This window comes from Condylura cristata, unplaced genomic scaffold, assembly GCF_000260355.1.
Source record: "Condylura cristata isolate star-nosed mole 26May11 unplaced genomic scaffold, ConCri1.0 scaffold00007, whole genome shotgun sequence".
NCBI classification, from domain to species: domain Eukaryota; kingdom Metazoa; phylum Chordata; class Mammalia; order Eulipotyphla; family Talpidae; genus Condylura; species Condylura cristata.
In genome coordinates, this window is record NW_004567108.1 from 23,419,891 (window position 1) to 23,433,468 (window position 13,578).

At 32.1% G+C, this 13,578-nt stretch overlaps 1 protein-coding gene across 3 annotated transcripts in view; it reads left to right on the top strand.

Annotated features, from left to right (window-relative positions):
- Window positions 1–13,578, top strand: part of MCTP1 (multiple C2 domains, transmembrane 1) — a 435,421-nt gene that overhangs the window by 223,867 nt on the left and 197,976 nt on the right. Inside the window, exons 7-8 of one of the 3 annotated variants that reach the window (XM_004678130.2) lie at window positions 5,255–5,314; window positions 9,247–9,324. The exons of the other annotated variants lie outside the window; for them this stretch is intronic. Of the exons in view, the coding sequence (XP_004678187.1) occupies window positions 5,255–5,314; window positions 9,247–9,324 (138 nt within the window). The remainder of the gene's footprint in view (window positions 1–5,254; window positions 5,315–9,246; window positions 9,325–13,578) is intronic. 3 annotated transcript variants of the gene reach the window in all.

Below are 13,578 nucleotides of genomic sequence, written 5' to 3' on the forward strand. Positions count from 1 at the left end.
ACTGAATGCTGAATAAAGAAAATTCTTTTCATTCACTTGACTTTTTCTATGAAAACATACTGAACACCTGATAATTCACCCAAACTTCCACTGCCCTTAAAAAATTAGTCATATTCATCCACATTATTGTTATAGGAACAGAGTGTTAAATTTGAACTCTGGGGAAAGTTTGAAATTTCAATTTCCACCTAATACACCATCTTTGGCATACACGAAAACTGTTCCTCCAAGTATTTTCTTCAAGGATTAAAGGAGAAAGGATGCTGTTCAAGTAAATTGTGCTTCCTAAGAAACTGTGGATGTGACTTTACTATGTAATTTTAATAGTTTTATTGTGTTCCTGCTTTGTCGAAGTGCATCTTTGTTTCTAATTATTTTAATCTTTCTCTTAAAATATTTTCCTAAGAGATTTTTATTTTTGGAGGAAAGATATGTTTGTTTGTTGTTGGTTTTTTTTTTTTTTTTTTGTAATATGTTAGATATAGGTAGCGGTAAAAAATCTTCTGCTAATCCCTCTAGCAGGGTTTTGCAATACAGGCTATCTTTGAGTACCCATAGTCCATATGAAATCTGAGTATCAGAAACTTTATGGCAGAACTTAAATATAACCAGGAAATGTTATTAGGTATTGTCTTCAGTGCAGAATATGTTGTCTTCTTCTTCTTCTTCTTCTTCTTCTTCTTTTTTTTTTTAACAAAAGTGCTGTAACCATGAAGATGGAAAAGCTAAAATGACATGTTATTTTTTAATATGCTCATCTCTCATGCATGAAAATGAATCAGCTCATGGAATTCCCATTATTTATATACCTGCTTGTCATTTTCGTCAGTAATAGATTCTTTCCATGGAAACCTTATTATTTGTGGCACTCATATCAAGTGTGGATTGTATTTGCTATTGAAATAAAGAGAAGCATACCCAAATGGAGGGCAGGAATATTGCAATTGCTCATCAGGATGGACTTGTATGTTATTTGGAGTAAATCTACTGTTAACTAATACCAAGTAGGGAAGATAGACCTCAACTTATCTTGGAAAAGCAAGGCTTTATAAAATATGTTACACAGTATTTGAATGGCATATAAACTAATAAATGCTAGTAACTCCCATGTTTCATCTTCTAGGCATGCCAACATCCTTTTAAAATACTTATGCTGGTTTTCAATACACTTACCTACTACCATTTTTTGTATTCACCCTACCCCACATTTAGCTGCAATGGAAATGTGTCAATTTAAGAAGAAAGGCATGAATGTCTCCCTAAACTTGGGCAACCAGACAATTACCCCAGTCAACAAACTATACTAATGTGACAAAATACATTTTGGCAGAAACATGGTGATGCTTTGAGTTAAGGCTATGTTTTATTCCTTAGAAAAAGCTTATCATTGATCATTTATTAAATTATTAATTTATAATTATAATTTATTAAATTATTCAATAAGAAAGTTTCACAAGCTCAGAAGAAAAGATACATATGTATTTTGTGAATAAATTGCATAGAGACAAACTAAAAATGGGAAAAAATAATGCAGTAATTGTCTCTATCAGCTAGTAAGCAGAAATGACTTTACAAGTTTTGGTGTGTGTGTGTGTGTGTGTGTGTATGAGTGTGTATTTTAACAGAAAAAAAATTAGTGTATCAACCAGGTGAGATACTTATATACTTATGTACTTTGAATAAGTCACTTCAATTATATGAGAAATGGCCATTGTGATAACATAAAGATATATGCTTTGCAATTCATATTCTCAACAATAGCAGTTTGGATTGTTGTAAGAAGAGTTCATCCTTTGAATAATATAATATAGACTATGTGATGATGTCTCATTAGCATATCTTCTGTTTCTTGATGGCCTATTTTTTTTAGTAATACATCTTTTTTATAAAGATTTTATTATAATCACTTAGCATAATTTTAATGAACTATGAAACACTTAATTCACTGGTTGAATGAAGCAGTTTTTAATAAGACTTTTGGCAAGGATATTGTTAATTTAAACTGGAGAACACTTTCAACTCTGTAAGTCTGCAGGGCGTAGTTAAACCTGACACCTTGGATGACATGTTAAAAATGCATCAGTGAAAACCTCTAAGTGCTTTAATTTAGGAAACGATAGAGAAACAGATTAACACATTTTTAAGTATCTCACAAAGTCAGTCAGACATAGGGGGAGAAAAATCGTATTTAACAATTATCAGGTCCTTTACAAAAAGATCTCATACCTGATAACCAATAGATGATATTTAAAAACTGAAACATTTATTGGTCATGTACTCAATCAACTGTGAGTGACCACATGGTTTTTCTTTGGTGTCTCACTTCAAATATTAGGCCTATGACTTGAGCCATTTAACTATTTTTGAAGAGAATATAGAACTATTTAAAAATCCTTACTTTGCAACCGTTACTCTCTTACGTTTGTGTTCTTTGGATATGATATCAAATTAATCTCATAATTAAAACTCCTGAGATCCAAAATGCAACGATGAACAAAGGATGAATAACATGAACATTTCTATTATTGAAGAGTTTATTTTTTATCTCAATCAAATTCATAAAATTGTAGGATATCTATTTAAAATAGATATCACAATGCTAGTAAATATTTGATTATTCCCACAAAAGACTTAGAGTTATAATTAAATTTTATATTGAAATGATTTTTTTTTTTTTTGCTTTTTGACAATATTTTCCTACAGGTATAAACTATCATACATTTTTATGTATAATAATTCAAACTACAGGGATTTGCTATAGCAATGACATTACATGTATTTGACTACTCTTGTTGAATTTTTAAAATATGTGTCCTTGGGGAGCAAATCTAGATGAACTGGCTAGAAGTAAGAAGACCAGGTATAACAGGACTTAGAGAACAGATTCCATGATGCCTGCATGTTAGGTATAAGAGGTTTAAATGCAGAACCACAAATTGAACTTCACGTTGCTAATGTGTGTTACCAAGTAAGCTGATGGTTTTCCAAGACTCTTTTTAGGTTGATCAAAGGGAGGGAATGTAACAAGGCTGCAGGATAAGGGTTGGTTCACAGATTACATTTCCTTTTAATTCAAAGGTAAATATGTGTATATATAATCATCATATCTAGACATTGGTGTGTGTATATATGATATATGTGTTAAATGTATGTGTGTGTGTATGAGTGTGTATATATATATAATTGAATGGGACAGGGAGTAGATTCATAATTTTTGAAGTTCCCTTAGTGTTCACAAGAAAAACAATTCATAAATTTGTGATGACCCTACTTTTGTAACTGGCTGGCAGTAATATATACACATATATGCAAATACATATCACAAACATACATTCACAAGCACACACAAACACACATACACCCAAAAACACATATATGAATGGTTTAAGATAAAAAATGTCTTGGAAAATAAAAAAAAAGGCAAGATCAGACTTTAGTTATAGGAAGGGGCTCTAGGGAGCTGAGATTGTCTCTCTTTTCAGCAATATTTGAAAAGACAGTTGGGGTTGCAGAGGAAATCATATTTATATTTAATGAATAAAAATGCTATGAACACCTATGTAAGAAAACAGAAAAATAGCAATTTAGTGAGAATTTCTACTTCATGACCCTCTTCATGAAACTATCAGTAGGCTTGCTTAGTTAACTTGATGGAAGTATCCCAGAGCCACAGCTTGATAAATGGTAATTGAAGCTGGCCAGGAACATTTATGAAAACTGTTTACTTATGGTTTTATTTATTTGTTATCTCCTAACTTCCCAATACAGTATTGCTAAAAGAAATTGTGTGCCTATAAAAACATGCTGTGTAATTAAGAATGCCACCTGACTTGACTTGTACATTTAAATCTCAAGCTTCACAATTTCAAGTCCATTGTGAATACTTTAATCTGGAGGAATCGCTGAATTATAATAACATGCATTATATATAAAGGCCGGCATACATTAAGGCTAATAAAAAAAGAACACTTTTAATAAAAGTTTAGTGGCTAATCCTTATTCATCTACTGGCAAAGTCTTTAAAGATTTCTATGATTTATTTTATATTGAAGGCTGGAAAATGCATCACAATCATTTAGTAGAGGGAAAATGAATTGCTCTTTATTTTGTTTCTTTGAGGAAAAGTACATCTCCATTTTTAAATTTAAAATATTTTTAATTTTTCTATTTATAGTAAGTTTTGGACATTTGAAGAGAAATTTTTTTTGTGTACCTTGGTGTCTTTGAGGCAAAAATATATCTAAGATATTGCCAATGTATCCTGTAACTTTAACTTCAGTAAAATAGGTCACTGTTTTACTGCTCAGAATAGTTTCAATAATTTTCCCTTATCATTTCAATATTTTCATTTTTTTGTTGTTTCATATTGCTGTTATTTTATAATTTTAACAGTTTAAAAATGGCACTTTCCCTCACCAGTCTTGTCTTGGGAGAAATTAAAATGTAGCTACATGTCTACAATTAAGATTTAAGATAAATTAAACTACTCTGAAATTCAAGAGTAGTTTATTTTGTTGACTTACCATCCATTATAAAATTACCTCTTTTCTTTAAAAATCATTATTATAATCTCAGGTGTATTATTGTTGTTGTTGTTATCATCATTGGAAGCTCTAGTGAAAGGAAAACCTTAGCCAGTTTTTTTTGTGTGTGTGTGAATTTTATATTCAGATAGAACAAATAAAAAGGCACAGCAAAATTAACTTCTTTCAATTGAAGTAAAGGGATAGTTTACATGAGTGTGTAAATTATAAAATAAAGTATAAGTTTTAAGTGATGAGTAGTGACAGAATTAACTAAACATAATATAGAAAGTTATTTCAGTGGACCCAAATGTGGTTAATAGCTTTGTTTCTTGAATTTTAGCAGAGAAATATAAATTCTAAAAGTTGATTATTAAAATTTTCCCTCAAAAATTCACCATTCTCCTTTTGCTCTTATTCCTATGGTGTTAAATTATTTTGTTTAAAAAGATAGCTATTAACTGGCTTGTTTAAAAATCTTAAAATATATTTAACAGTTTTACTTTTATAAAATGTAAGACTCAGATTTATTAGTCAACAATTAATAAAGAGGTAAGTATACTATATGAATAAAACAATAACTTTAACTTATTAAAGGAAGACAATTTACAGTTTTTATCATCCAGAGTGTTTTTAGGACATATAATTTTTTGTTTATTTGTCTTAATTTTGTTGGGCTAATTATTCTCAAAAACACCTCAAATTGTAGCTAAATATTTGTTTGTTTTTAGGAACTCTCAGAAAATGAAGTTGTTGGATCTTATTTCTCTATGAAGTCTTTCTTTTGGAGGGTAATGTCTAAATCCTTTATATTAATATTCTTGACTTTTGTTCTGAATAGTTATTTTGAAAGTTAAAGTGAATTGAGAAATTCTTTTCTAAAAAACACTCTCAGAGAGCTGTATTCATTTGCCTTCTTTTAACTTTTATTCTTAGTCATCTTGTTGATCCTTCTTCATTTGTAAAAATTAAGATCTTCATACATTAAGTATATTTTTTTGAAGTCAGTTCCTTATGGGATCAAATTGATCCCAATTTTTGAATAAGCAGAGGCCCAGAAGCCTTTCAAGAATATGTTAGTGCTATCTAGCGATTTATTAAAATTCTAATTTCCCTTCTTGTGGAATGGAATTATTTTCTATTCCATTTCTATTTGAGACAAACTACCTTATATTACATTGATCTTATATAACAGATAATCAGCATTCCTTATTTTTTTAAAAAAGAGATTATTATGAATTAGAAAACAGCACTTTGCTTTTTATTCAAATAAGAAAAAGAAAAAAATTCCAAAGATTTTTTTTAAATGCCATTGCAACTTAATCTTATTTACTCTTTATGACTCAAACCTAATGAGCTCTGTCATTCCCATCTTCTCTGCTGTAACTCTGCTTTAGATAGATGATTTATTACTTATGCACTTACTACTTTGTCTGCAAGAATTTCCCTCTTTCCTTGAAATTTTACAATACATGATTACCTGGCAACAGATACTACAATGATAATATAGCATTTGTAGGGCCTTGCCATTTTCTTTTCTTGGCTCTCTAACTGCTCATGTCCAAAATCAACCTTTCTCCTTCAGATTTTTTGAGATTTGTTGGAGGGTCTCTGAAGCAGACTATCAGAACATGAAGTCATGCCTTAACTGACCAGCAAACTAATAAGAGCCACATCTACTTATGTCCTGTCCCCATCACAATCTTACAATCTTTCAGCCTTGTATTGTTGTGAGCATATTTTAGTAGTTACTGCTGCTTCATTTCCTCTGGTCTACTGGTGGTTGCTTTCATGAAGTTATTCTATACCTTTGTTAAAAGAATGGCAATTTCTTTAATATGTTCAAGCATTATCCATGCACACAGTGAAGCTTTTGAATTGTTCCATGACCTCACATTAAAAATAGCTTTCTGCATCTGTTTTCTTAATGGTGAATTCATATGGTGAAGAATTCACAGGTCTTCTCTGTTGAGTTTGTTCTTTGTGCAGCAAATTTGCAATCTAGTACAAATGAAGAACTCCCATCAGGACAATTAATATTGTTTAAATGGAGCGAATTAAAAGATACTTCACATTAAAAAGTGGAGAAATAGGTAATAATATGAAATTGGCAAAGCAGAGTGCATAGCATATAGAACAATTTGGAACTATGTCAGAGTACTACCTTGGTAAAATTAAACAGAAGTGTGATTGAAGGAAAACCCTGTAGACCAAGGAGAAGAGGTCTTTGCTTTGTAAAATAAGAATGTGATTGAATGGGGGAAGTGCTTACATTCTGAACAATTCAGTTATATATGACACAAAAATAAACCTTCCTGACACAAACACAGAAGAAAAAGTTAGGTGTTTTATTCATTTATGTATGAAAGGAAGCCCCTCTAAAAGAGCTTTTAATTAAAAGTCTCAAACTCTCTACAGGTCAATCTCCAGACTCATTCTTTCTTTGCCATAAGATTGGCAAAGACTTAGATTTCTTTAGCAAACCAACAAAATTACAGTATATATGATGATTTTCTATAAGTTATATATTTTTAACAAAAACAGTGAAAGCTTCTTAAGAACTTGAGTTTGGTCACAATTAGGATTAGAAAACGTAGTTAAAACCTCCCAAGTAAACATAAATGCCTTCCTGACACCATAAATTGTATCAAGAAGCAATAGAAATAGGAAATAAACTTTAGGGACAAAAACCAGAGAATTTCTTTAAGGATTATAGTGGCAGTGATTCATCTTCTAAGAAAAAAGGGATCAAAGCTTTATTATTAGATGAGACACTTCAAACTAGACCAGACAAAGCACTGGAAAGGTTTCTATCAAGGCAATCCTGCTTTGAGAGGGTGGATGGACTGTGGAACAAATCTACTTGTTGGAGTTCATCATCCAGGTGCAATTTACTAGAATAAACTCCATGGGGAAAGGAAAAGATAGAGTATGCCTGTGCCTGGGATTGAGCTAATAATTGCTCCACGCTCCAGGCTTTGCAGCACAAAACAGTCATTCTAGGCTGTCATTATCTCTTCTTTGTAGTGTCTCAAGGATCATTTGATTAAATAAAAGCATGTGCACCTCTCTACTGAAAAGAGAGGAAAGGGCTGAATCCACACATAGCTATTGTAAAGACATAAGCAATATCTTTCACTCTAGCTTCACAATGTCTGAGTCTAATTTTGAAGGATTAGGTTGTACGCAGGATAAAATAAAATAAAATAAAATTCAGGATAACAAAAGTCAAGGATTATTTGCACCTCTCAAGGAGTAGATTGATATTGTGAGTGTTCCTTTAGCCATATATTAAGTGTAAATAGATTTTGGGAGCTTTTGATCTGTTTTTAAATCTAGATCCAGAAATAGGGATGTCTCCTATTATTAGTTATGAAGTTTTCAAGCAGTGGAATTAATTAATTTTATTAGCTACAATTGAAATATAGAAATGTTCTCAATTTTTATGCAAGAGTCCACAATTGAACTACCTTATTAATAGATATTAAGGTATAATTTATAATGGAGTATTTAATATGCTTTACTGAATAATATATAGGCTAGAGTTAAATCACCTATCAACTTTTACTTCCTCTAACCCCCTGGTTAGCTTTTCTCAATAATCTGTAACCAAGGATATATTTCATCTAAACATAAGTCAAAGTATTTCAGCAAATCCTATATCCACTAATTATTTTCTTTTTTTCTTTTTGGTGTCATCAACTTCTTAGTTTTTGTCCAAAATACTGGACACTATGGGGTAAATCATTAATAAGCTATCAATCACCCCAGATTCTAAAGATGTCAGACTGGCCAATCTCTAGACAATTGACTTTGAGTAGAGTATTTGTCTTTTCCAAGCCTTGGTTTATTTTTGTGAAAAACAAGTTGTCATGAAAAAACCCTGGGATATGAAAATCCAGCATATAATAGCTGCTCAGTTAATGTGTATTTCTTTCTGAATGCTCTATCCTATCTTTTTAACTGCTCTCATCTATTTCTCTTTATTGATGTTATTAAAACTGATGAATCCCATTTCATAGTAGCACTATTGATTGGATACTTTGTCTAGCTACTCTAGAAGGCATTTAATGCAAAATTTCAGCCTCACCATCATAATTTTTTTTCTAGTATTTCTTGTTCATCTGTATCTATTAATCCATCCTTTGCCACTTTGGGTGTTTGTAATAAAGGGAAACCTGGGTTGCTTTATTGTAGCAAAGACAAGACAGAGAAGTGCTATGTAGAGTAAATTTTCTCTTGCTTTATAAAAGTTCTCTTTAATCATCACAAAGGATTCACATGAGAGGTGCAGTTAACATGATCATACAGGTTGCCTATTCTTGTTACTTTTATTCTTTTGGAGAAACAGAAATATTTGAAGGTTCTGACTTGGAAAACTGATTTTTTCCATGATTTCTCTTGTTATATTTCTTTAATCTGTTATTTTTATTAATGGAGATCTGAAACCACTCAGCAGGATCATCCCCGTATAACCTCTGGTCTTTATTTTCTTGAATGCTGCAGCATTTTTCTACTAAAGAAAATAGTACTGGAAATTGTATCATTGCACTGGCCTTTATCTTCTTTGTTCTAGAATTTTCTACAGTGACTTGAGGAGAAAACACATTTTATTTTTTTGTATTAATGTCTTTTGAGAGCAATGTTAGCCTCTGGTTGAAATAAGGTGTGGATAGCGGTACAAATCTTTCCCAAACAGCTCTGATCATTCATTTCCATCCAGACATACAGCAGGCCTGCTTTTCCTGTACCGGGCTTCTCCAGAGCAGAGTTTCAGAGTGCTTATTACCAAAATGCACAAGTAAGTTCTAACATTCAGTTTATTTTTATTTTCTGAGCTTGCATGAGCTGTGAACTCTAAATTGCCAACTTACTATTCTGAAAATTCATTCCCTATCCTAATTTCTGTGGATATGAAAAATAATTGAAATGTTGAATTCTTTTTCATGGAAAAATATAGATAAATTAATAATTTTCTTTAGAATGTCAGCTCACAATTTACAAAGTTTTATTAAAGACTTTGGTCATTGGTACTCATTGCCTCAGACTCTAAGTTTATGTTGTTACCATGTATCTGGATAGTTTTCATTAAGTCTGGGATTGGATAGCTAGTACATATTTGAAGGCATTTCAAACTTTGCTGTGTGTAAGAACTGTGGGAGGCATGTATGGAAAATGCACTGGGGTTCTGTTCCACAGACCTGAATCTACTCCAGGAGAGTCATATGCAAGATTTCAACAGAGCCCACTAAAATTTGGAACTACTGCTTTGAAAACTGAAAGATTATTTTCCCCTTTTGAGGAATGGGTTCTTTGCTTTGAAGACCACTGTGTATTCCCTTTTATTTCCCCCTTTTTTTTCTTACCCACCTCAAATAGAATTCTGTCTCAACAAGAACATAGTCAAGAATGTTACTGTAATTAACTATGTGCCAACTAGAATATACTATTTTAATTGAAGGATATCTTGTTTTTATTTAATACTCCTTGTCATTTAGGTGCTCAAGGAGTAAGTTTTGGTTGACTGATCATTACTACATTGATAAATAGGTGTTATTTAGTTATATCCTATGAGAAAAATGTTCATCAAGGAAGGAAATAATAGCCTCTATACAAGTTTTACTTCTCTCTTTAAATGTTCCAAATATACAGAGCAATCTCTTTTCTAACTAGTACATTGAGCAGCAGGATGAAGGTCTTTAAATGGCATGCAGACTATGCATGCTAGAGAGTGGATGATGTGCACAATTATAGTAATTGGTAAAGTTTATTAGAATGTAGCAGAAGGTCACTGTGGATGTACTGTGAAGCACTTGGGCCTGTTTCAGAGCTACTAGACAGAGGGAGAGTGGTTAAACCAAATTACAGAGCCCAACTTCAGATGCTTTTGATCTGGAACAGTGCTAAAAAATTTGAATTTCTAGCAAGCTCTGGGGTTAACACTGATGTCATTATTCTGGGAGCTACACTGGGAACCTTGCTAGACCGAAGAGAGTGAAATAGTGAGCAGATGAGAAGAGCATAAAAGTGGTGGTTTTCATATATTTTTTTTTTTTTGCTGTAGAATTCTACTTGTTACCAACCCCTTAGTGAGTCCTTTGCAACTTTCACTTTAATAACTAACTAAGAAAGTTAATTCTTTGTGTATGGATTAGACCCTTTTCTACCTAAGTTCTGCAATATAGCCTTTCCTCTCCCTCTCACACACAGAATAGTGCTCCCAGTACAAAAGTCCCTGGAATATAGGTTGGAAAACCATAATAGGAAAATTGAGGCTAGAGAAGGAATCACATGTCAAGTCCATAGCCAGAAATTGCTAGAAAAATGTAGGTGCTTGTCTTTTGTACTATTGGGCTCCTCAGTTTGTATCTTCTCCTTCACCTTATATATTTATTTTAAGCTTTTATTATTCACACTTAGAATAAATACTGATCTGTTTCATGACTATGCATTTACTCAAACAAATCATAGCTAAACTTTGGAGTTTCTTTATAGGACACTGCCATTTTTCACCCAAAACCTGAAGAAAAAAAATCACTTAAACTTATATATGGTATGTTATGGGGGTCCCTCCTTTTTTTTTTTCTTTTAAACCTTTTATTCCCACACTTATTAACCTTGTTTTTATGAAGAAAGATTCTCCTACCTCCTCTCCCCCCTTAGTTTCCAAAGCCAACTTGGAAAAGTCCTTCCGGGTTATAGCAGTGAGCAGTGCTTCCATTAAATTCATTCCCATTCTTTCCCTTCTACCCTTTAAGTTAAGCTCTTTTTCTCATGTGAAAGATGGAAAGAGGAGCATCTAAGGGTTCTAGACATGATGCCATTGAAGAACCCGACTTGGCATTAATGATTGGAGCTGTGTATAGCCTAGACTGAATACAACTGCTTGAAGACAGGAATGCCTTCTGCGGAGAGAGTAGAAAATGACACTAAGCACTTTCATCAAAACTAAAGTATTATAAATCCATGGGCTCTTAGAGTAGAAAAGTAAAAGTGATTTCATATATTAGCCACACAGAAAAATCTAGAAGGAATGTCATTATATACAATCCACTCACTTCACTAGAGAGTATCTCTTTGCAACATTATACTGAAATCACTTTTATTTTTAAAGCCAAGAAGAGGTCTGCTCCACAGACTTATGTTGGGAGAAGACCAGTGTTTTTCCAGGTAAAAGCACTGGCATATAATCACTCATCTAGCAGTTACTAGCCCCACTATTCAGTTTTTTCTCAGTACAACAGGCATACCAGTCTTCTCATTTCATAGGTTCCTAGAAAAACCAAGTGACATAGTAGACACTTATGCACGTTGAAATTCTAAAGCTCTAGATAAATGGGTAGTTATTAATTCTTTGATTTTCACTAATATAATGATGTTTCCTTACTCCTTGAAAACTCTGTCTTTCTTTATTCCTTTATTGCCACTCACCTTCCTTAATAAAAGTTTCAAACCCAGAGTTTAGAGCCTGACTCCCTGCAGACAGCTGAGAGAGGCCATCTCAACAACAGCAGAAATGGTTAGATAAGTCAATCAACAATTACACAGCAAAATTAGTCTGTTGCTATATTAAATAATAAAAAGTAGCATGAAATTGTAAAATGATCCTTAAAGGTCATTTGGCACAATGAATTCCAGTTGTTATTTTAATCCCTCATTCAAATAAAATTGGACATTAAAACCCAATGTGTAAAACAGATGGGCATGAGGGTCTTGTGAAGTGGGACATATTCAGCGGAAGTTGCTGGGGTGTTGTGAACTCTCCACTGCACTTTAGAACACAGTTGAAAAAAGTTTTTGAAGATCACAGACATGCAGAATATGTAGGCTATGTCTTGTATTGATTAGTATTAATTAAGGCATGTTTTTTATCAAGGCAGGAAAATATGCATTGGGTTTTAGAAGGTTCCCATTGAAATGTTCTAATATCGGAAGTATTATCTTTTGAAAAAAAGCAGTTTTCTTTTTCCTAATTAAAGTTCATTAAGTGACTTTTGATGATGATAGATAACAATAACAATGGTATGGGAGAAAGGCAAGAATTCAAAGGAGGAGGGGAGTTATGTAAAATAGGTTGTAACTTCATAATGTTAACTTAGTAGGAACTCTCGTTGAAAGTAGCGCTAATTCACAGTTTAGATAGGAGTACTTTGAATTTGGGAGAAATGTTGAATTTTCTCATGAAGTTACTATAAGTGAAGAATATATACTTGACACTATGAAAGAAATAGCAACTTTCATAATGCTGATTCCAGGTGTAAAAGATTTTAAATGTCGTACAACTTATTTCACATGCTAATTTAAGGGATTATGTGATCAACTTTAGTAGACTTGCATATTTTAGAAAATTCAAGTTTTGTTCACTAAATTAAATATTGTAACTTAGAAATGAGCATAATAAAAAATTATAGAAAACATTCAATTCTAGAATAAGATGTAAGTTAGAAACATACCTGCCGATGTATGTCACATATGAAATGTTAAAAATATTGTGATTCAAATTTCAGAAACAAGCAAGCTGTCTTGGGTGGGCATACGGACTTTATTTTCTGTTCTGTGGTACTTTAAATAGTTCCTCAGTTAGCTAAAACTCAGTTGTCTCCAAATGTGACAATAATGAAGTTTTTAAATGATCTGACTAGAACTTGCAGCAAATAGTACAACTAAAGCCATCTGTAAATCCCTTTTATAACATGAAAAAAAGATTTTCAAAAGCCATAAGTAATTAAAAATGAAATATCACAATCTGGATGAGGCCTTTGCTATTTATATTTATTTTATATGTATTTTGACACAGGCATATTTGACACATATGTATTTGCTGATATTCCTGAAGAATCTAAATCTTATTGTAATATTTGAAAGACATAAATTCTTTATTTAAGCACTCTTTTACACAAGCACCTTAAATTTATCATGAAATGCTGACTTTATAATTTATTAATAATCTTATAATTAACTAATAACCCATTAATTAATTTTGTAACTATTTTTTAATTTTGAAAAAATATAACAACAGGGGAGAAGTAATGCCCAGTGAGGTATTTTGGCTTTA